Below are 22,470 nucleotides of genomic sequence, written 5' to 3'. Positions count from 1 at the left end.
AGATGGCAGGAAACTGGGTTCAGGAAAATACAAAACTGGACAAAATATTATGTAAACAATTTATTTTGCATTTTCACAAGAGTATAATTCCACTTTAGGTTTGATAGTACAGAAGTACTTATATATATATCTATATATTTTTTTTTAATTACAATTATTTAGACATTTTCTAAATTATTACTGTTTTCACTATTATGTAAAATACGTAATTAACAATATGCGTAAAATAAGGCCACTTAAGGATCTAGTTTTATAAAAAATTTTGTCCCAGTTTTTTGTTTGTAGATTGTCCACCCACAGGCTTTAGTCCTCCACTAACAGCAGGTATTTTGGCTTTGCTGTTGTACTCCACTCAGGCAGGGGGCGCTAGAGATGCCAAGCCTCGAACTGCAATGCACAGCATGAGGGGACTGCGATCCTCCGGTTTGCTGATTTTTGTAACAAGGGAATCCTTCTCCTTAAGCAGTGTCACGTTACAGGAAGCAAACAGGGATGTTATCTTCTTGAAAACTTTCTCATCGGTTAATGCAGCCAGAGCAGGATCTTTCAGATAGGACTTCTTATTTAAAGTCATATTTTGCACCTGCAGGACAATGGACACGAAATTATATAGGCAAAGAAATGAAGTTCTGTTGCTTACGTGTATAGAGCTGCTCAGTTTGTTGTCCTACAAGCCAGAAGAGCTTCCTCAGGTGAATGACATCCTGTAGGAATTTTCTGAGTTGTTGTTATAATGATGCTCTGGATTTATGTGTAAATTAAGGCCTTTGGTTAACGCAACTTAACTTTTATGAAGCTTACCAACAAAATGTATACTGTCATTATCACTACACAACTTGTGTGTGTCTTGTTGAAATGTCCTTCAAGATTAGCTAAGGTGGCGCTTCGCAACGATATACAACTTGTGGTAAGAAGCAGCAAGAGTCATCCAGAAGTGAGAAGAGAAAAAGGTACTCCTCTCAGAAAACGTACAAATCAAGATAGTTTTAGATATTTAATTTACTACTTGAAGCATTCGGATGACTAAAAGAGGGCTAAATGAACTCATTTTAGCCAAAACTCACATTTCTCTTCTTTTGGTTATAGCTCAATATTAGACGGTGTGTATATTCCGACTCATTTTGCCAGCATGGTCACATTTTTACTCCTAAATCAAACCCCTAAACAGGAAGTCACAGAGGGACCTCATATTGAATTATCCCTGCAAGAAAGTCTATAAAATGGCATCATGACTGAATACTCCTATTAAACAGACCAAATGTATTACATGTGGTATTAATGTTTTGATGAAAAAAAAAAAGTTATTAATACTAAGTACTGTTACTTAATATGAAGATACTTACAAGATGAAGCAGAGCTTGCTGGGTTGTGTAACTGAAGCAGGATTTGAGCTCAAACAGGGCAGAGACCTTCATCTCTATAAGAACACATACTTGTTTGAGAACAAGGGTCAATTAGACTGCAGGTGTATGACAATGACTTTGGCCTTGTGACTGAAAATAATGCTTAGAAATAACCAAGTAATAATATACAAATCCATCTATGACCTTTATCAAAATGCTTCACTTGAACTGAACTCACCATCTAATGAGCTGATGAGCAGATGGATGGCAGTTAAAGCGCTGGGTTCCAGCTTCTTTCCAGAGGGCTTTGTATCAGTCTTATGTACAAGCTCCAGCGTGGCCTTCAGAGCAGGAACCTTCTCCAATGCACTGGGATCAGGCGGCTTCCCATCACGCAGGTCCTCTAGCTGAGAGAGGGACAAGTCAAACTGTTGTAGAATCATTCCTACAGTTTCAATCTGATGTAAGATCCCCCCGGCTCACTCACGGCGTCCTTCAGCACGCTGATGGCTGCGCTGTCCTGCAGGAGCAGAGAGATCTGCTGGAATAATGAGGAGCGAGTGCTGGGTGGGAGTTTAGAGAGAACTGCAAACTGTCCCTGGAGGCCTTCCAGATCTAAAGAAAGACAAAGTCATTTATTTTTTTTTTTTTTATAAATAATTTTTTTATCAAAATAAAATGAACTCTATAGTATTAACCAACTGTTCTATCTCAAACTCCATTAGGTCAATATACAAATAATAAAAAATTGGCTGAGCCAGGGTTGCCATGTTGGGCTAGCTGCGATGTGCCACAGATTAATTCGTTTTTGCACTTTGCGGGAAATCAACTTTTTTTCAGTGGCTTGAATAATTATGCTGACAAAGACTAATGCATTTTATTGTAAAAAAATAAATAAATAATAATTATCAATGAAAGAATGTTTAAGAGTAACTACTGTGATGTCACCTTTCTGTAGTTTGTTGGTTGTTTTCCCTGGTGCTGCACTAACTGTGCTTGCTTGCTTCACCTTCACTGGCCCTTCAACTGGAAAACCGCCCTTGACATTTGGCAGCAGGCAAAGTTCTGGTAAAATGGATGAGAGTACAATCATACACCTTGTTTGGCCCTCCAGAAAATCCATTCCTATAATGTTTGAAGACATTTTTCTAAACTTCTGTGTGATAAACCGTTTTGGTATTGTGTTGGGTTTCTGCATGCTGTTCGATGTAAATCTGGTTCCTCAAGCAAAAACTGTTGAGAACCTCTGATCTGGAATGTAATTGGTACAAAATCACCAGTGTAAGATTTAGCAAAACCGATTTACCGTAGTGTCCAGTGTGAGCAACCTCTAGTTCAATCACGCTGTAAGCAATGGTGGTTTTGGGGGGGATGATGATCGACACATTAGTGTCAATATGTGCAAAAGGCTTTGCTTTATCATTGACTGACACCTGCAGAGAAACAAGAGACGGACAGGACAGTTTGAATTAGCAGGAGAGGTGACCAGACAAGACAGGACCAGACATGTCCCTCTGGAATGTGGTTACTTGATGATGATACACCCAAGACTGTGTCATTGGAAAAGAAGAATGTGTGATCACCAAAGCCCCACCTTTAGTGTTTTATCGGACCCAAACACCCCAGCGAAGGTTCCATCTTTCTTGAGATCCTCAGAGATGGTGCAGGGCTGAGTGGTGATGATTCGCTCCTTCACTAGCGTCAGCACCTTGCCCTGTTTCTCCCATGTCTGCTGGATCAGAGAGTGCTTCAGGTCCAGAACTCTGCAACCACAGCACAGATTCAAGTTAATGTAAAAATCCATTCATCTACATGTGGCAGGTGTCTCAAGGTTTTATAGTCTATAACGTTTAATCTACATCAATACACCTGGACCAATAATAAAAAAAAAGAAACGGTTGAAGAGATCCATGTATCTTCAGTTTTTTTTTCCTGTTGGTGTCTTCAGGATGATTTAGACATTTTGACTTAAAAAAACAAACAAGCCAATTAATTTTAGCTTTTGGGTCAAATCGCAAAACGTTTAAAGTGCAGGACCATTAAATTCACTGAAGGAGTTTTAGATAGATGATAAACGAGGACATAGATAACGAAAGAGAAAAAATTCTTAGAACAATAGAAATGCAAACTTGTAAGTCATTGTTACATTGTTACAAATTCTGTTCAATGTGTTTTTTTTAAATTTTATTTCCACATATATACACAAGTCTATTATGGAAGCCCATTTCTGCCAAAAAAAAAAAAAAAGTTTTATCTTAGACTTTTTCTCGCAAGTTTTGAAGTCACAATTCTGAGAAAAACCTGCAATTCCGAGAAAAAGTCTGAGCTAATAAGTCGCAATTAGCTTTTTTTATTTTAGTTATATTACACTTAAGAGAAAAGAAGTCAGAACTGCAGGATATACATTCTGAATTGTGAGATGTAAACTCACAGAATTCTGAATTTAGATCTCGTAATTCTGAATTTCTCAGACTTGTAAGAATTCTGCGATGAACATTCGGAACTGCGAGAAGAGAAGTCAATTGTGAGATAAAAAGTCGCAATTACCTTTTTTGTATCTCTTTGCAGAAATGGGCACCCACACTCTTTCCTACTTGTTCATTATTTTTGAACTTCGATGAAGAGGACTTCATCAAAAAACAGAAATATAACAAGAATTTTAAGCACAAACAACACACCATGTACTTTCACTTCCTTATTTTCATTCACCAGTGTACGTATCTGTCACTACAGGCGAGATTAAACCACATTCTCTTATCAGACCAAGCTTGTGAAGGCAGCAGCTCTTTGTGGTCAGACCCTCACCTAGATTTAGAATCCTGTAAGAGCTTCTGGATATCCACCTCCTCTTTCTTTAGGTATCCAAACGGTGACTTAAGTGTGCTGGAGCCGCTCCCTCCTACATTAACGGTCCCCGCCCCAAGTACTGCAGAAGCACTTCCACTTTTGTTATCCACAACTTCGCTATCATAGTTCAAAAAGTCTGTTTCAACCACAACTGTTGACAAAAATAATGCATATATTCAGCTTTTCTGAACACATAACACCTTGTTAAACACCACTGAGCTTCACACACAAAGCATTTTGGGAACACTTTTAACATAGAGAACATGATACTACAGTCCCTAGAGAACAAGAAATGTGCACTTGTAGTGTAATTAAAACATAAAAGTATATATGTATGTATGTATGTATGTTTATTTATATGTATTTTTTTAACTGTGGATAATATAATATTATGAAATAAAACAACACTTAATTGTACTTCGAGAGAACATGTTTCTTAACACACTTAAAGCTGCAGTAGGTAACTTTTGTAAAAATAAATTTTTTACATATTTATTAAACCTGTCATTATGTCCTGACAGTAGAACATGAGACAGATAATCTGTGAAAAAAATCAAGCTCCTCTGGCTCCTCCCAGTGGTCCTATTGCCATTTGCAGAAATTCATCCGCTCCCGGTAAAAAATAACCAATCAGAGCTGCGGTCCGTAACTTTATTTGTGTTCAAAATGTAGAAAAATTTATATAATAAGCGAGTACACCATGAATCCATTTTCCAAACCGTGTTTTTAGCTTGTCCTGAATCACTAGGGTGCACCTATAATAAGTGTTTATATTCGGACTATTTTAGATTGCTTCGGGGGTACCGCGGAGGAGTAACCCAGTACCTTTGTGATTCTTCATAGACATAAACAGAGAGAAGTAGTTCCGGCTACGATGTTCTTCCTCAAGACGCAAGCAGTTCTGTTTATCAACCGCTAGAGCGTCAAAAGTTCCCTACCGCAATTTTAACTACACTTTTAAAGTGCACTTTGTAATACTATCACATTTTTATTTTATAGTTTTATTTTAAAGTAGATTTTAAGTCATGATTTTAATATCTTTTGTAGTGCTGTTTTATGTGTTGACTAACATTAAATTGCATGTTCTTTATCAACTCTAGTGTTTTTTTTTTCAATATTACATTTAAAGTTGAGATATTTTACGAATTGTACTTTTGTAATAAAACCGCAACCTCATTATTATAAATGTGTAATAACAAATATATTTAAAAACTTGACATATTCTCAATAGAAATTATATTTAAGTATATTTTAGTTTACCGTTAATCTATTTCAAAGACAACTAAATATGCAATCAAAAATAAAGATTTACTTAAGTCCTACTTAAGTGGGTCATAAAAGCATTCTAAAGTTCAGCTAACTGTATTTAATATTTATAAATATACACATTAATATTCCTATTTAAGTACAAATAACTTCTGGAAGTGACACTTTTTGTTCACACTTACGCACGTTCTTTTTAAGTCTGTTACTTCCAATTTAATACTTAATACTCTTTTTAAAGTTATGCTAAAGTGTCCTTATATTTCACAGGAGTATGTCTTTAAAGGTGATGGATTATTGATCATTTCAAGCTTTCATGGACCATATGCTTTTCAGTACAGACTGACAGAAAAGTCACTGTACCTGGATCTATGGGATCTCCAACAAGAACATCGTTTAGTTCGAAGTCTGATGGATGGTACTTGGACCCTTGCCAAAACCAGTAGCCGTTGCGTTTGATGACCAGGGCCAGAGGAGCCAGACCGTCGGAGTCATTCAGACGGGACACTGGAATCAGGGAACCTTCAGTGTCGATCTCAGAGACCAGGTTCTTAGTGGCTTTCGCAAACATCTTTAATGCTGACAGGAAGAAAAGGCACAGAACTGTCTTAAGTGAATTTCATTAGAAAGAAATGTATTCCTATCTTTATCAGAGCTGGATAGATTACTTTCAAATTATAGTCTGTTACTGATTCCAAAAATTGTCATTAGTAACGTTATTCAGACATTACACATTTTAGGTAATATAATCAGGTAATGCTTTTTGCTTACTTTAGTTTTGACTTAACTTTATCACATTGATTTACATAGTCTTGTATTACATTGATATAAAAATTCAAAGAGTAAGAAAATAAAATCATATATATAGGAAATGCTACGGGGTTTGAGAGTTTAATGAAACGCGAATGATTAATTTAATCATAACAAAAGTACAATTAAAATGTCATTTTAAAAGAGCATGAATCAAAATGAAACGCTTACTAAAAATAAATCATATTTTGTTTACCTGCATGTCATGTGAACATTAACCAACATCAGAGAATGATGAACGTGATAATTATTAAAATACTTATTTTAAAATCGCATTTTAAAAGATGAAGAAGAGGAATTAGCGAGAATTAATAAATAATGAATAATTTATTGCTATTGTGTAAATAATATATAATCAACAAAAATGTAATCGTAATTTGATTATGAGTATTTTAAAATATAATTCAATCTAATTATAAGTATACTTCATTTTTGGAATCTTATTACGTGATCCAGATTATATATTATCAGTTACCCAGCTCAGATCACTGTTGTATGGCTTAGGAAAAACAAACTACCATAAAGTGTCATAATGTCATTGAATCATAATGCCAAGGGATTTTTCTGAAGTACCCTGGAATACCATTTTACATAAATATTTGTTAACACTTGTTTCATGTTAATTGCACTTACTGCAGTAATAAAAGGAAAATTATCCATAATTACATAAAATTAACCCATAGTGTGTGCTATTTAATATTACTCAGTGCTTAAATGTATTATTGCACTGGAAGGACACCTTAAAATAAGGTGTAAACAAATATTTAGATATATACGGTGGCTCAGTAATGCACAATGCAACGGAAATGGTCCTATGCACACAAACATATATTTGCTACTTTTTACTGTGTAACATACGGCTTTAATAAATATATTTAAGCTCTGTTACAATTGAATGAACTGAAGGATTTAATGCTGGGTCTAATGATCTAACAATAACTAAATTTTACATTAAAGGCACAATATGTAAGATTTTTTAAATAAAATATCCAAAAAACACTAGAACAGTGTTATTATTTTGCTGACTTGTGCCCGACATTATCCCAAATGTTTCAAAGCATATTTAAATCCAGAGAATTAAGCAATTTTAATCAGTGACACGGACTATGTCCATAATGTCCTTGTGTAGCCTGCCAGTGATGTCATAACCCCGCGATTTCCGGTTTTGTTTTGTAGAAAACATGGAAACACCAAAGACGCTTTAATACGTTATGTGTTTCAATAGACCGGTGATGACAGGACAGAGTAGCATTATGAAATAACTTTCAAATGTTTCTAGTATATTATAAAACAGCGCTGCTTTATCAACATACTCCCGACCGGAAAGGAGCAGAAGCAGTAGACTGCGGCATAATAAAAGCTCTGTGGCTTTCGAGTTGTGCTCGTTCAACTGAGGCCAACCATGAACGTTGTTTCTGCCCGAGTCCCATCAGATTGCATCGGCTGCGGGGATGAAGACAACAACCAGGGGCGGACTGGCCATCTGTTTGATCTGGTGAATCACAGAACGGCCGGTGTTCTGTCGATTTGTCCTACGCTGTCAGATTTTCCTACCTCCCACTAAAACAGTGGGTACAACGAAAAATTCTACTGTAAAGTTATGATTTATTAATGTCTACACCTACCACAACCCTAATCATACCCTTACAGTACTACAAATACAGTAATTATGTGTTATATTCACGGTTGTAGCTAGAAGGGATACAGTTACAGGAAACCAACAATAAATATTAGTTTCTACCAATTAAATTGCGTTTTTATTAAAATCTACACCTACCCCAACCCTAAACCTACCCTTACAGTAATGCAGATACATTAAATATCGTTGTTTAGCATGAGACAAAGGACGCGATATTGATGTGCGCGTGCGTAGTAAACCCGGTTAGGAAAATCTGACAGGGTAGGATAAAATGTCAGGACACCTGTACTCCACCAGCCACGCACGCAGTCATCATCTGTCCACCCCCCCCCCCCCCCAATCGCTAATCTGTTTTACACTCCAGTACTGTAGGTGGCAGTAATACACCTTTAAGTTGTAGGCCAGCTGCACTGGTCGTGGCCGCTAAGTAAGAATAAGAAGTGGAAGAGTAGGAAGAAATTACGTTAACGTTAGATAGAATAAGCATAGAAACAAACAAACAATATGCATAACGCGGCCGGGGGTAAAAAAAAAAAAAAAAAACGGAAAGAAAAGGGTGGGGCTGAGAAGGCGAGAGAGAAAAAAAGCAGAGTTTAGATACTGAAGCCGTTAAATTTCCCAAACTAACTGAAATATATAGCAATATTTTCCAGCAGCAGCACCTCGCAGTTGAATATTAGCAGCAGTGAAGAAGTGAGCAAGACAACAACATGCCATCAGTGATGATGATGAGGGACAGAAAGATGAGCTGGTTCCACAGGCAGATCCAGATCCAAGGATGGAACATGCAAGACAAGAGAGTTACTTGCTAGAGATGGTGTTAAGAAGTGATATTCAAGTGATATTCAGGTTGCTACATTTTTAATGATCACAGTAGTTAAAACGGCTAAACTTCAACATTTTAGCTGTAAAATGTCACATGTAGTAGCTAATATTAAGAAATATGTTTTGCTTTTACTTTTAAAAATGTTGGTAACATTACAGTTAATGCTTACAAACTGAAGATTTTGAATACAGAAGTTAAATTTGTAATGGTGTATTTTCATTTAGATGTGGTATTATTATCTGTGCAGTAAGATTAATTAATAACTGCATAAATTAAGATTATTGAGTAACAAATTCATTTTAAGACAGCATGGAATATATTGTAAAATATAATGTTATAACAGCATATTACATAAACTATTCCTTGCCATCTTGGAATAAAACCTGTTTAAAAAAAATTCCATCTCAACATCTAGTCAACATCAGTGCTATTGCTTTAATTGTGGCTCATGATACCATACCATCCAAATTAAAGTCTTGTGACACTCATACCAGGCGTTATTGTTGTTGTTGTCGAGTTTACGCGCGCCAATTGCTTTGGGCCGGTGTCCTGACATTTTATCCTACCCTGTCAGATTTTCCTACCCGGGTTTACTGCGCACGCGCACATCAATATTGCGTCCTTTGTCTCATGCTAAACAACGATATTTAATGTATCTGCATTACTGTAAGGGTAGGTTTAGGGTTGGGGTAGGTGTAGACTTTAATAAAAACGCAATCTAATTGGTAGAAAATAATAATCCCTTCTAGCTACAACCGCGAATATAACACATAATTACTGTATTTGCAGTACGGAGAGCGCTGGCGTGCCCGAGCCAGCAGCGGAGAGCGTGCCCGAGCCAGCAGCGGTGAGCGTGACCGAGCCAGCAGCGGTGAGCGCTGGCGTGCCCGAGCCAGCAGCGGTGACCCTTGAACCCGAACCGGCGAATAAGAGAACTGTTTTCAAGTCTGCAGTCGTGAGGGCGGAGGAGAGAGCCGCGGCCGACTCTGCAGCAGAAACTCTAATACAGTCTGTCTCATCTCGTAAGGAGATGCCGGTTATTATTGCCGCTAAAGCCTTGTCTGATTATTTGTCTCGTCTTGTCCAGATCCTGCAAGTCCCTACCAGTCCTGTCCTGTCCCCAGACCCTGTCCCCAGAAATCCTGAGCCCGCCGTAGTTAGCGCAGTTCCTGATTCAGTTTCAGTCTCCCCTGTTGTTGCCCCGTGTCCCGTTAGCGTTGCCCCGTGTCCCGTAAGCGTTGCCCCGTGTCCAGCTGATGTTGTCATGTGTCCTGTTGATGTAGTCCCGTGTCCCTGTGATGTTGCCCCGTGTCCCGTGAATGTTGCCCCGTGTCCCGTAGATGTCTCCTCGTGTCCTGTTGTCCCCCCGTGTCCCGTTGATATAGTTCCCCCGTGTCCCGTTGATGTTGTCGAGTGTCCAGCTGTCTCCCCGTGTCCAGCTGTTGTCGCCCCGTGTCCAGCTGTTGTCGCCCCGTGTCCAGCTGATGTAGCCCCTCGTCCAGTCGATGTAGCCCCTCGTCCAGTCGATGTAGCCCCTCGTCCTGTAGATGTTGCCCCGTGTCCTGTGACCTCTCCTGCCAAGTCCTCTGTCAGTTGTCCTGAGACCACTCCCCACCCTAGACCACCCAGACCGGCCCGTACCCCCCGTCGTCAGCCTTCGTCCCGTCGTCCTAAGATTCCTGCAACACCCACCCACCCTGGTCTGTCCCCCATGAACTTTGTGGTCCCGCCTCCTCCCCTTCCCTGTTTGTTTTTTTTTTATATGCCACCCTAACCCTATAGTTGTGTTTTCATGTTTGCCGTTATTACTATTTGTCATGTGGTGTTGGTTTTTGTCTCTGTCCCAGTCAGTCATGTCCCGCGTTTGATGTTCCCTTAGGGAGCGTCTGGAAGCCGCTCCTTAAGGGAGGGGTTCTGTCATGGTTCTGCCATCATGTCCTGACTTTTCTCTAGTCTAGAGGCAGGATCATGACAGACCCGTGTTTTGTGTACAAGCACATGGCCTTGTCTTTGTGCCATGTGCTTGTGTTGTCTCGTTCCCTTGCCCCGCCCCCTTGTTATCCTAGTCTTGTCGTGATTGTCCTATCTGTGCCATGAGACCACTCCCCACCCTAGACCACCCAGACCGGCCCGTACCCCCCGTCGTCAGCCTTCGTCCCGTCGTCCTAAGATTCCTGCAACACCCACCCACCCTGGTCTGTCCCCCATGAACTTTGTGGTCCCGCCTCCTCCCCTTCCCTGTTTGTTTTTTTTTTTATATGCCACCCTAACCCTATAGTTGTGTTTTCATGTTTGCCGTTATTACTATTTGTCATGTGGTGTTGGTTTTTGTCTCTGTCCCAGTCAGTCATGTCCCGCGTTTGATGTTCCCTTAGGGAGCGTCTGGAAGCCGCTCCTTAAGGGAGGGGTTCTGTCATGGTTCTGCCATCATGTCCTGACTTTTCTCTAGTCTAGAGGCAGGATCATGACAGACCCGTGTTTTGTGTACAAGCACATGGCCTTGTCTTTGTGCCATGTGCTTGTGTTGTCTCGTTCCCTTGCCCCGCCCCCTTGTTATCCTAGTCTTGTCGTGATTGTCCTATCTGTGCCACCTGTCGTGTCTTAATTAGTTCCCCTATTTAGATCTCCTAGTGTGCTCTGTCTTTCGTCGGTTCATTGTACCTCATATGTGTTCCTACTGGTCAGCTTGTGAGAGAAGTTTATCCTTGTAACCCCCTTTGAGAAGTCTTTGTGTAACCGTGAGTGTTTGTTTGTAGTTAGTGTTTAAGAGTTTGTTATCATGTCAATCCTGTCCTGTTAAGTTGTTTAGTTTCCGCCCTAGCTGTTGTTTTCCCCCTCGTGTATGGAAGCATATGGGTAGCATTATTCAATTTGGGATGTAATATGCAAAATGACAATGCAATATGTAAAATGGCAATGCATTTCTGTATTTACATTTACATTTTCCAATACATTTGTGCAACATTTGGTGCAAAATGAAAATGAAAATTAAATTACATAATTTTCATTTGCCATTTACTACACCAGTTTTAAAATGTAAAATGAATATTAATTTTAACGCTTTATAAGTTGCAAAATGAAAATGAAAATGTATTACAGAAATGATTAGATATGTCTAACATGTTAAAGCAAAAACTGTGGCAAAATGATCATTTAAATGCTATTTTTCTTAATTGCATTAACACTCACAGTCAAGACACTTACGATTGCATTTTCATTCGGTGTCCCGCAATGAATGTAGCAAAACTCAATGTGCACATTGAAAATGCATTCCGAGCCGATCACGTGTCCCCGCCCTCGCGCCACGTCAACCATTGTGTGAACAAGGCGGGCCTTACAGAAGGTCAGAGTCTCAAGAAGAGGATTCAATCAAGTGAGACAACATGGACAAGACAGTTGGTCCGTGTATGTTTTGATCATTTCGGTTTATGGCTTCAATATTTCATTCGGACTTGTGGGCGGAGCTGAAACGCTGCTTTCATCTGATTGGTCGAATCGGATCGGTTTTCATCTGACAGCCTTCAGCTCGGTCTTGTCATTCTTTCAGGCAAAATAAGAGTCAGTGCGAGTGAAGCACTGTAATGTCTGAAACTACGCTCATACCAGGCGTTATTGTTGTTGTTGTCGAGTTTACGCGCGCCAATTGCTTTGGGCCGGTGTCCTGACATTTTATCCTACCCTGTCAGATTTTCCTACCCGGGTTTACTGCGCACGCGCACATCAATATTGCGTCCTTTGTCTCATGCTAAACAACGATATTTAATGTATCTGCATTACTGTAAGGGTAGGTTTAGGGTTGGGGTAGGTGTAGACTTTAATAAAAACGCAATCTAATTGGTAGAAAATAATAATCCCTTCTAGCTACAACCGCGAATATAACACATAATTACTGTATTTGCAGTACGGAGAGCGCTGGCGTGCCCGAGCCAGCAGCGGAGAGCGTGCCCGAGCCAGCAGCGGTGAGCGTGACCGAGCCAGCAGCGGTGAGCGCTGGCGTGCCCGAGCCAGCAGCGGTGACCCTTGAACCCGAACCGGCGAATAAGAGAACTGTTTTCAAGTCTGCAGTCGTGAGGGCGGAGGAGAGAGCCGCGGCCGACTCTGCAGCAGAAACTCTAATACAGTCTGTCTCATCTCGTAAGGAGATGCCGGTTATTATTGCCGCTAAAGCCTTGTCTGATTATTTGTCTCGTCTTGTCCAGATCCTGCAAGTCCCTACCAGTCCTGTCCTGTCCCCAGACCCTGTCCCCAGAAATCCTGAGCCCGCCGTAGTTAGCGCAGTTCCTGATTCAGTTTCAGTCTCCCCTGTTGTTGCCCCGTGTCCCGTTAGCGTTGCCCCGTGTCCCGTAAGCGTTGCCCCGTGTCCAGCTGATGTTGTCATGTGTCCTGTTGATGTAGTCCCGTGTCCCTGTGATGTTGCCCCGTGTCCCGTGAATGTTGCCCCGTGTCCCGTAGATGTCTCCTCGTGTCCTGTTGTCCCCCCGTGTCCCGTTGATATAGTTCCCCCGTGTCCCGTTGATGTTGTCGAGTGTCCAGCTGTCTCCCCGTGTCCAGCTGTTGTCGCCCCGTGTCCAGCTGTTGTCGCCCCGTGTCCAGCTGATGTAGCCCCTCGTCCAGTCGATGTAGCCCCTCGTCCAGTCGATGTAGCCCCTCGTCCTGTAGATGTTGCCCCGTGTCCTGTGACCTCTCCTGCCAAGTCCTCTGTCAGTTGTCCTGAGACCACTCCCCACCCTAGACCACCCAGACCGGCCCGTACCCCCCGTCGTCAGCCTTCGTCCCGTCGTCCTAAGATTCCTGCAACACCCACCCACCCTGGTCTGTCCCCCATGAACTTTGTGGTCCCGCCTCCTCCCCTTCCCTGTTTGTTTTTTTTTTTATATGCCACCCTAACCCTATAGTTGTGTTTTCATGTTTGCCGTTATTACTATTTGTCATGTGGTGTTGGTTTTTGTCTCTGTCCCAGTCAGTCATGTCCCGCGTTTGATGTTCCCTTAGGGAGCGTCTGGAAGCCGCTCCTTAAGGGAGGGGTTCTGTCATGGTTCTGCCATCATGTCCTGACTTTTCTCTAGTCTAGAGGCAGGATCATGACAGACCCGTGTTTTGTGTACAAGCACATGGCCTTGTCTTTGTGCCATGTGCTTGTGTTGTCTCGTTCCCTTGCCCCGCCCCCTTGTTATCCTAGTCTTGTCGTGATTGTCCTATCTGTGCCACCTGTCGTGTCTTAATTAGTTCCCCTATTTAGATCTCCTAGTGTGCTCTGTCTTTCGTCGGTTCATTGTACCTCATATGTGTTCCTACTGGTCAGCTTGTGAGAGAAGTTTATCCTTGTAACCCCCTTTGAGAAGTCTTTGTGTAACCGTGAGTGTTTGTTTGTAGTTAGTGTTTAAGAGTTTGTTATCATGTCAATCCTGTCCTGTTAAGTTGTTTAGTTTCCGCCCTAGCTGTTGTTTTCCCCCTCGTGTATGGAAGCATATGGGTAGCATTATTCAATTTGGGATGTAATATGCAAAATGACAATGCAATATGTAAAATGGCAATGCATTTCTGTATTTACATTTACATTTTCCAATACATTTGTGCAACATTTGGTGCAAAATGAAAATGAAAATTAAATTACATAATTTTCATTTGCCATTTACTACACCAGTTTTAAAATGTAAAATGAATATTAATTTTAACGCTTTATAAGTTGCAAAATGAAAATGAAAATGTATTACAGAAATGATTAGATATGTCTAACATGTTAAAGCAAAAACTGTGGCAAAATGATCATTTAAATGCTATTTTTCTTAATTGCATTAACACTCACAGTCAAGACACTTACGATTGCATTTTCATTCGGTGTCCCGCAATGAATGTAGCAAAACTCAATGTGCACATTGAAAATGCATTCCGAGCCGATCACGTGTCCCCGCCCTCGCGCCACGTCAACCATTGTGTGAACAAGGCGGGCCTTACAGAAGGTCAGAGTCTCAAGAAGAGGATTCAATCAAGTGAGACAACATGGACAAGACAGTTGGTCCGTGTATGTTTTGATCATTTCGGTTTATGGCTTCAATATTTCATTCGGACTTGTGGGCGGAGCTGAAACGCTGCTTTCATCTGATTGGTCGAATCGGATCGGTTTTCATCTGACAGCCTTCAGCTCGGTCTTGTCATTCTTTCAGGCAAAATAAGAGTCAGTGCGAGTGAAGCACTGTAATGTCTGAAACTACGCTCACTGTTAATTAGCATAATATTTGAATCAGATGTAGCTGGGCACATAATTCGTGCTGCGGAGACCTGCAAATTATTTCTAGGTTGTAGTATTGTATGAATATTGTCCCACTGATAAAAACAGTGCAAATAGTTCTATCCCTTTGGATAACAGTGAAGTGGAAATTAAAATCAATAATAGACTGAACAGTTCCATGTCTGTAACATTTACCACTCTCATCTTTTAAGTCATAAGGCACTAGGTATGTGTGTGTGTGTGTGTGAGACATTAATAAATAATTGTAAAAATGAATATAGTTACATTTCTAAATAAAAATAGTAAAATTAGCTCTATGCTGCTCAGTGCTCCTGTAGCCTACCCCAGAGCGCCCTCTCGCGGCTGTAGACGGCAATGTTTTCTCTTGGTCTTGAATAAATGTGACATATAGTCCAGTGCGACTTATATATGTTTTTTTCCTCGTCATGACGTATTTTTGGACTGATGCAACTTATACCGAAAAATACAGTTAACATTATTATTATTATTTATTATGAGAGTAATTGACACAGACTAGAACTTAAATGTTTCACCCAATTCAGCTCATATCTTTAGACTCGTCCGACTCGTGTTGCTTGTATAACTGGCCAGACTTACCTTCCCAAAAAATCCTATTTAATTTTATTTCATAAATTTAACTATATTTATTTCCACTTTACTGTTATCCAAAGGGACAGAACTATTTGCACTGTTTTTATCAGTGGGACAATATTCATACAATACTACAACCTAGAAATAATTTGCAGGTCTCAGCAGCACGAATTATGTGCCCAGCTACATCTGATTCAAATATTATGCTAATTAACAGTGAGTGTAGTTTCAGACATTTCAGCTGAAGGCTGTCAGATGAAAACCGATCCGATTCGACCAATCAGATGAAAGCAGCGTTTCAGCTCCGCCCACAAGTCCGAATGAAATATTGAAGCCATAAACCGAAATGATCAAAACATACACGGACCAACTGTCTTGTCCATGTTGTCTCACTTGATTGAATCCTCTTCTTGAGATTTGAGTCTCTGACCTTCTGCAAGCCCCGCCTTGTTCACGCAGTGATTGACGTGGCGCGAGGGCGGGGACACGTGATCGGCTCGGAATGCATTTTCAATGTGCACATTGAGTTTTGCTACATTCATTGCGGGACACCGAATGAAAATGCAATCGTAAGTGTCTTGACTGTGAGTGTTAATGCAATTAAGAAAAATAGCATTTAAATGATCATTTTGCCACAGTTTTTGCTTTAACATGTTAGACATATCTAATCATTTCTGTAATACATTTTCATTTTCATTTTGCAACTTATAAAGTGTTAAAATTAATATTCATTTTACATATTAAAACTGGTGTAGTAAATGGCAAATGAAAATTATGTAATTTAATTTTCATTTTAATTTTGCACCAAACGTTGCACAAATGTATTGGAAAATGTAAATGTAAATACAGAAATGCATTGCCATTTTACATATTGCATTGTCATTTTGCAATATTACATCCCAAATTGAATAATGCTACCCATATGCTTCCATACTCGTGGGTTTTGTTTTTCCCCTTTTTGTATATAATAAATCCTCTGTGTAACGCGATTCCTGTCTGCACTTGAGTTCCTCCCTTGCCAACCCTGACATTGTATGCATGGAATGCATGGATTACCTTCTACATTTGCTGAAATTTGATGTATGCATTTGAAGACACTGAAATGAGGAATAGTAATTATAAAACACTTTTATACAAACATGTTACTGTAAACTTCAAACTATCGCTGTGTATCGGAAAAACAATTATTGTAAGTAGGACATAAATTGTACTTTAATCTCTACAGCACGATTCCGATCAGGTCAAATGACGTCACCTCTGTCTCTACAGTGCTTTATACAGTACAGTTTATTTCAAAGATACTGAATAATAAAAATAGTGAAGTAATATAATATAAAAATAATTTGTTGGCAGAGACTAGGCTGGCTGCGAGAAACAGCACTCCAAAAGATGTCCATTCATCTGTAATATCAGCAGGCGGCAAGAAAGTCGACCGGAAGTTGAAGTCGGCTGCGTGCCGCCATCTTGTAGCAGAACTTCACTTGCGTTAGCATTCCCATTGACCTCCCATTCATTTTGGCGTCACTTTGACAGCGAATAACTTTACATCTGAGGCGTTTAAAGACTCCATTTGTCCATTATTTATTTCTAAAGATACACGACAATGTATAAAGGGCTCCATTACTTTCTATGTTACATTATTGCCCGGGAGAAACCGTTTTTGTAAAAATAGGCTAACGATTGCGTCATAACCACTCGACTCTCTGTTGCACAGTAAAGAAATTACCGTATGGACAGGAGGAGAAGCTCGCAGGCAATTAACTTAATATGGCGTACTGCTGTTACATTTTAAAATACTATACAAAATAATTAATCATAATACTTACTCCTGCTCACTCAAGCCAAAGAACTCCCCGCTCAAGCTCGCCATCTCTGCAAGATTAACGATGGCAGTTTGCACGCACAGCCACTTAGAAGATTTACATCTGTCAGACAGGTTGCTAACGTCGTCAAGCTTCGTTTGAGTCTGCGCGTCAGAAACGGAAGTGCTAAAAATGGGCTTCATTTGTCTCAATTGAGTTCCAATGGGGTCGCTGTGTCCATTTCTTTTACTGTCTATGAATATCAGTAGCGCAGCGGATAAAACATATGTGATGAAAGATCTTGACCCGAGTTCGAGACCACCCTTTACCAAACTTGTTCTAGGCTACACCTTTTCCCATAACATATCAGATCAAAAAGGCATTTATTTTCAATGAAAATAAAGGAAATATATATTTTTTTAATTAGAAAAAAAATGTCACATTAATAATACAGTGTTATTAGGTGGTTAGTAGTATAGGCGTAGGGAGGTTTGTGTCCCAATAAGGTTGCATTCATTTAATAATATTTTAAGTATGATAATTTAAACACAATATGTTATTGCATACTGTTTTATAATGTAGTACAGTACTGAAATATAAATATATACCACCTAAGTACTATTTACACAATTATTGCCCAGTATGTAGAGTTTTATTAATAATGAAATTAATTCAATTGGGCAATATAGCATTGTTTAGTAGTATAAATACTTAATTAACAAGCCTTTGCAAAAAGTATTTATTGTATCATTTATTTGTGAGGCAACAACCTTAGCAGCTGTGCTGAATTAATGTTTTGTCATGTGACAACACTTTAGCACACTACTCTGAAACATTTGTCACTTATTGTATACTGTTTCACACAATATTCTTTAAATAATAGTAGGCAGTATACACTGTGTACTGGGCAGAATGAGACACTGGAGGTCCTGTGTCCCATGATGATACAGCAAGGTAGCGATAGAATAAACCATTGTAATCCTTTTTTTCCTCTTAATATAACAGTTATCTGAACATCTGATTCAGAAGTGCACTAACACATTGTAAACAACATAAATCTTGTGAAGATCTCTCGCTTACCTCCGTCTCCTTCGTCGCTTGTGACTGAAGACATTCTACTGCAGAGCGTAGAGTACGCCGACGTTTCTGCTTAGCCCCGCCCCCTCACAGTTCATTGGCTCGCTTCCAGACGACGAATTTTTCATTCGCTGCACGTGTTGTCAGTCAAAGGTTTATCTCTTGAGAGAGCATGTGCAAGTTGTTTACAAAGTCACTGAGAGAGTTCAATTTTATACTTAAGTTGTATCATAAGAAAATAATTGAATTTGAATTTCATATCGTTTAATCTAAAATACATTGTATCGGGCTGTTAAAACAACCTTGTAAGGAGGCAAATCCAAACTTTCTTCCATTAACTACATATTACTGTACCATATTTCATATTTATTTATCTATTTCTAAGTAAAAGAGGGTCTCAGAGTATCTGGTGTGGCTCACGGCAGGGAGGTGCAGTCTGGAGAGAAGAGATAATGTCAATAACCGGTTATGTAAAAGTCATGGTTGAAGAACGACACAAGAATCTGAATTAAAGTCGATGAATGTCTGTCACAAACAAACAAATAAATAACTCTTTCTGGTGGGAGGAAAATATCTACTGTGCAGTGGGATCATATCTTCTTCTCCACAAAGAGAATGCAGCTGAAAAATACACAAACGTAACATATTTGAATTTAATTTATTTAGCAACAAGATCAGCACTTTTTAAAATATACAGTCTTGTTCAAAATAATAGCAGTACAATGTGACTAACCAGAATAATCAAGGTTTTTAGTATATTTTTTATTGCTACGTGGCAAACAAGTTACCAGTAGGTTCAGTAGATTGTCAGAAAACAAACGAGACCCAGCATTCATGATATGCACGCTCTTAAGGCTGTGCAATTGGGCAATTAGTTGAAAGGGGTGTGTTCAAAAAAATAGCAGTGTCTACCTTTGACTGTACAAACTCAAAACTATTTTGTACAAACATTTTTTTTTTCTGGGATTTAGCAATCCTGTGAATCACTAAACTAATATTTAGTTGTATGACCACAGTTTTTTAAAACTGCTTGACATCTGTGTGGCATGGAGTCAACCAACTTGTGGCACCTCTCATGATTCTTTAACAACATTCCACAATTCATTCACATTTCTTGGTTTTGCTTCAGAAACAGCATTTTTGATATCACCCCACAAGTTCTCAATTGGATTAAGGTCTGGAGATTGGGCTGGCCACTCCATAACATTAATTTTGTTGGTTTGGAACCAAGACTTTGCCCGTTTACTAGTGTGTTTTGGGTCATTGTCTTGTTGAAACAACCATTTCAAGGGCATGTCCTCTTCAGCATAGGGCAACATGACCTCTTCAAGTATTTTAACATATGCAAACTGATCCATGATCCCTGGTATGCGATAAATAGGCCCAACACCATAGTAGGAGAAACATGCCCATATCATGATGCTTGCACCTCCATGCTTCACGGTCTTCACTGTTTACTGTGGCTTGAATTCAGAGTTTGGGGGTCGTCTCACAAACTGCCTGTGGCCCTTGGACCCAAAAAGAACAATTTTACTCTCATCAGTCCACAAAATGTTCCTCCATTTCTCTTTAGGCCAGTTGATGTGTTCTTTGGCAAATTGTAACCTCTTCTGCACATGCCTTTTTTTTAACAGAGGGACTTTGCGGGGGATTCTTGAAAATAGATTAGCTTCACACAGACGTCTTCTAACTGTCACAGTACTTACAGGTAACTCCAGACTGTCTTTGATCATCCTGGAGGTGATCATTGGCTGAGCCTTTGCCATTCTGGTTATTCTTCTATCCATTTTGATGGTTGTCTTCCGTTTTCTTCCACGTCTCTCTGGTTTTGCTCTCCATTTTAAGGCATTGGAGATCATTTTAGCTGAACAGCCTATCATTTTTTGCACCTCTTTATAGGTTTTCCCCTCTCTAATCAACTTTTTAATCAAAGTACGCTGTTCTTCTGAACAATGTCTTGAACGACCCATTTTCCTCAGCTTTCAAATGCATGTTCAACAAGTGTTGGCTTCATCCTTAAATAGGGGCCACCTGATTCAAACCTGTTTCTTCACAAAATTGATGACCTCAGTGATTGAATGCCACACTGCTATTTTTTTGAACACACCCCTTTCAACTAATTCAACTAATTGCCCAATTGCACAGCCTTAAGAGCGTGCATATCATGAATGCTGGGTCTCATTTGTTTTCTGAGAATCTACTGAACCTACTGGTAACTTGTTTGCCACGTAGCAATAAAAAAATATACGAAAAACCTTGATTATTCTGGTTAGTCACATTGTACTGCTATTATTTTGAACAAGACTGTATATCTTGTTGATCAGGCATACTGGCTATTGCTACAGTCATATATCAAACTTTTAATCTTCAGATCCCTAGATGTATTTTTTATTTAACTGAATTCTCTTAATTGGGTTATAGGATTAGCCCCACATATACTATATATATATACTGTATATATATATATATATATATATATATATATATATATATATACAGTATTGTTCAAAATAATAGCAGTACAATGTGACTAACCAGAATAATCAAGGTTTTTTGTATATTTTTTTATTGCTACGTGGCAAACAAGTTACCAGTAGGTTCAGTAGATTCTCAGAAAACAAATGAGACCCAGCATTCATGATATGCACGCTCTTAAGGCTGTGCAATTGGGCAATTAGTTGAATTAGTTGAAAGGGGTGTGTTCAAAAAAATAGCAGTGTGGCATTCAATCACTGAGATCATCAATTTTGTGAAGAAACAGGTGTGAATCAGGTGGCCCCTATTTAAGGATGAAGCCAATACTTGTTGAACATGCATTTGAAAGCTGAGGAAAATGGGTCGTTCAAGACATTGTTCAGAAGAACAGCGTACTTTGATTAAAAAGTTGATTAGAGAGGGGAAAACCTATAAAGAGGTGCAAAAAATGATAGGCTGTTCAGCTAAAATGATCTCCAATGCCTTAAAATGGAGAGCAAAACCAGAGAGACGTGGAAGAAAACGGAAGACAACCATCAAAATGGATAGAAGAATAACCAGAATGGCAAAGGCTCAGCCAATGATCACCTCCAGGATGATCAAAGACAGTCTGGAGTTACCTGTAAGTACTGTGACAGTTAGAAGACGTCTGTGTGAAGCTAATCTATTTTCAAGAATCCCCCGCAAAGTCCCTCTGTTAAAAAAAAGGCATGTGCAGAAGAGGTTACAATTTGCCAAAGAACACATCAACTGGCCTAAAGAGAAATGGAGGAACATTTTGTGGACTGATGAGAGTAAAATTGTTCTTTTTGGGTCCAAGGGCCACAGGCAGTTTGTGAGACGACCCCCAAACTCTGAATTCAAGCCACAGTACACAGTGAAGACAGTGAAGCATGGAGGTGCAAGCATCATGATATGGGCATGTTTCTCCTACTATGGTGTTGGGCCTATTTATGGCATACCAGGGATCATGGATCAGTTTGCATATGTTAAAATACTTGAAGAGGTCATGTTGCCCTATGCTGAAGAGGACATGCCCTTGAAATGGTTGTTTCAACAAGACAATGACCCAAAACACACTAGTAAACGGACAAAGTCTTGGTTCCAAACCAACAAAATTAATGTTATGAAGTGGCCAGCCCAATCTCCAGACCTTAATCCAATTGAGAACTTGTGGGGTGATATCAAAAATGCTGTTTCTGAAGCAAAACCAAGAAATGTGAATGAATTGTGGAATGTTGTTAAAGAATCATGGAGTGGAATAACAGCTGAGAGGTGCCACAAGTTGGTTGACTCCATGCCACACAGATGTCAAGCAGTTTTAAAAAACTGTGGTCATACAACTAAATATTAGTTTAGTGATTCACAGGATTGCTAAATCCCAGAAAAAAAAAAATGTTTGTACAAAATAGTTTTGAGTTTGTACAGTCAAAGGTAGACACTGCTATTTTTTTGAACACACCCCTTTCAACTAATTGCCCAATTGCACAGCCTTAAGAGCGTGCATATCATGAATGCTGGGTCTTGTTTGTTTTCTGACAATCTAC

General features: G+C 39.5%; 1 protein-coding gene across 4 annotated transcripts; it reads right to left on the bottom strand.

Moving 5' to 3' along the window:
- Nucleotides 1–45: 45 nt before the first annotated feature.
- LOC128030827 (gasdermin-E-like) lies at nucleotides 46–19,274 on the bottom strand. Of its 4 annotated transcripts, none has more exons than XM_052618855.1 (11): nucleotides 18,452–18,474; nucleotides 16,626–16,666; nucleotides 5,817–6,032; nucleotides 4,149–4,341; nucleotides 2,938–3,106; nucleotides 2,650–2,776; nucleotides 2,292–2,408; nucleotides 1,831–1,958; nucleotides 1,582–1,750; nucleotides 1,344–1,417; nucleotides 46–583 (listed from the first exon to the last, which is right to left on the bottom strand). In XM_052618855.1, the coding sequence occupies exons 3-11, from the start codon at nucleotides 6,022–6,024 to the stop codon at nucleotides 353–355; spliced, it is 1,416 nt and encodes a 471-aa protein (XP_052474815.1). In that variant the 5' UTR covers nucleotides 6,025–6,032; nucleotides 16,626–16,666; nucleotides 18,452–18,474; the 3' UTR covers nucleotides 46–352. The 4 variants fall into 4 exon arrangements, with proteins under 4 accessions (XP_052474815.1, XP_052474816.1, XP_052474814.1 ...); XM_052618856.1 differs by lacking the exon at nucleotides 18,452–18,474 and adding an exon at nucleotides 8,617–8,650 and having other exon boundaries at nucleotides 16,626–16,644; XM_052618854.1 differs by lacking the exon at nucleotides 16,626–16,666 and having other exon boundaries at nucleotides 18,452–19,274.
- Between the last annotated feature and the right edge of the window lie 3,196 nt (nucleotides 19,275–22,470).

Source organism: Carassius gibelio, chromosome A16 (assembly GCF_023724105.1).
Source record: "Carassius gibelio isolate Cgi1373 ecotype wild population from Czech Republic chromosome A16, carGib1.2-hapl.c, whole genome shotgun sequence".
Lineage (NCBI taxonomy): Eukaryota > Metazoa > Chordata > Actinopteri > Cypriniformes > Cyprinidae > Carassius > Carassius gibelio.
This window is presented reverse-complemented; position numbering and strand designations above follow the sequence as displayed.

Excerpts from the sequence above, each read along its gene's own strand:
- LOC128030827 (XM_052618853.1), bottom strand. The coding sequence starts at position 18,485 with ATGTCTTCAGTCACAAGCGACGAAGGAGACGGAG. Across the intron at positions 4,342-5,816 it reads TGGAGATCCCATAGATCCAG|TTGTGGTTGAAACAGACTTT; the intron begins GTACAGTGACTT and ends TTTTGTCAACAG. Across the intron at positions 1,751-1,830 it reads TCAGCGTGCTGAAGGACGCC|CTAGAGGACCTGCGTGATGG; the intron begins GTGAGTGAGCCG and ends TCCCTCTCTCAG.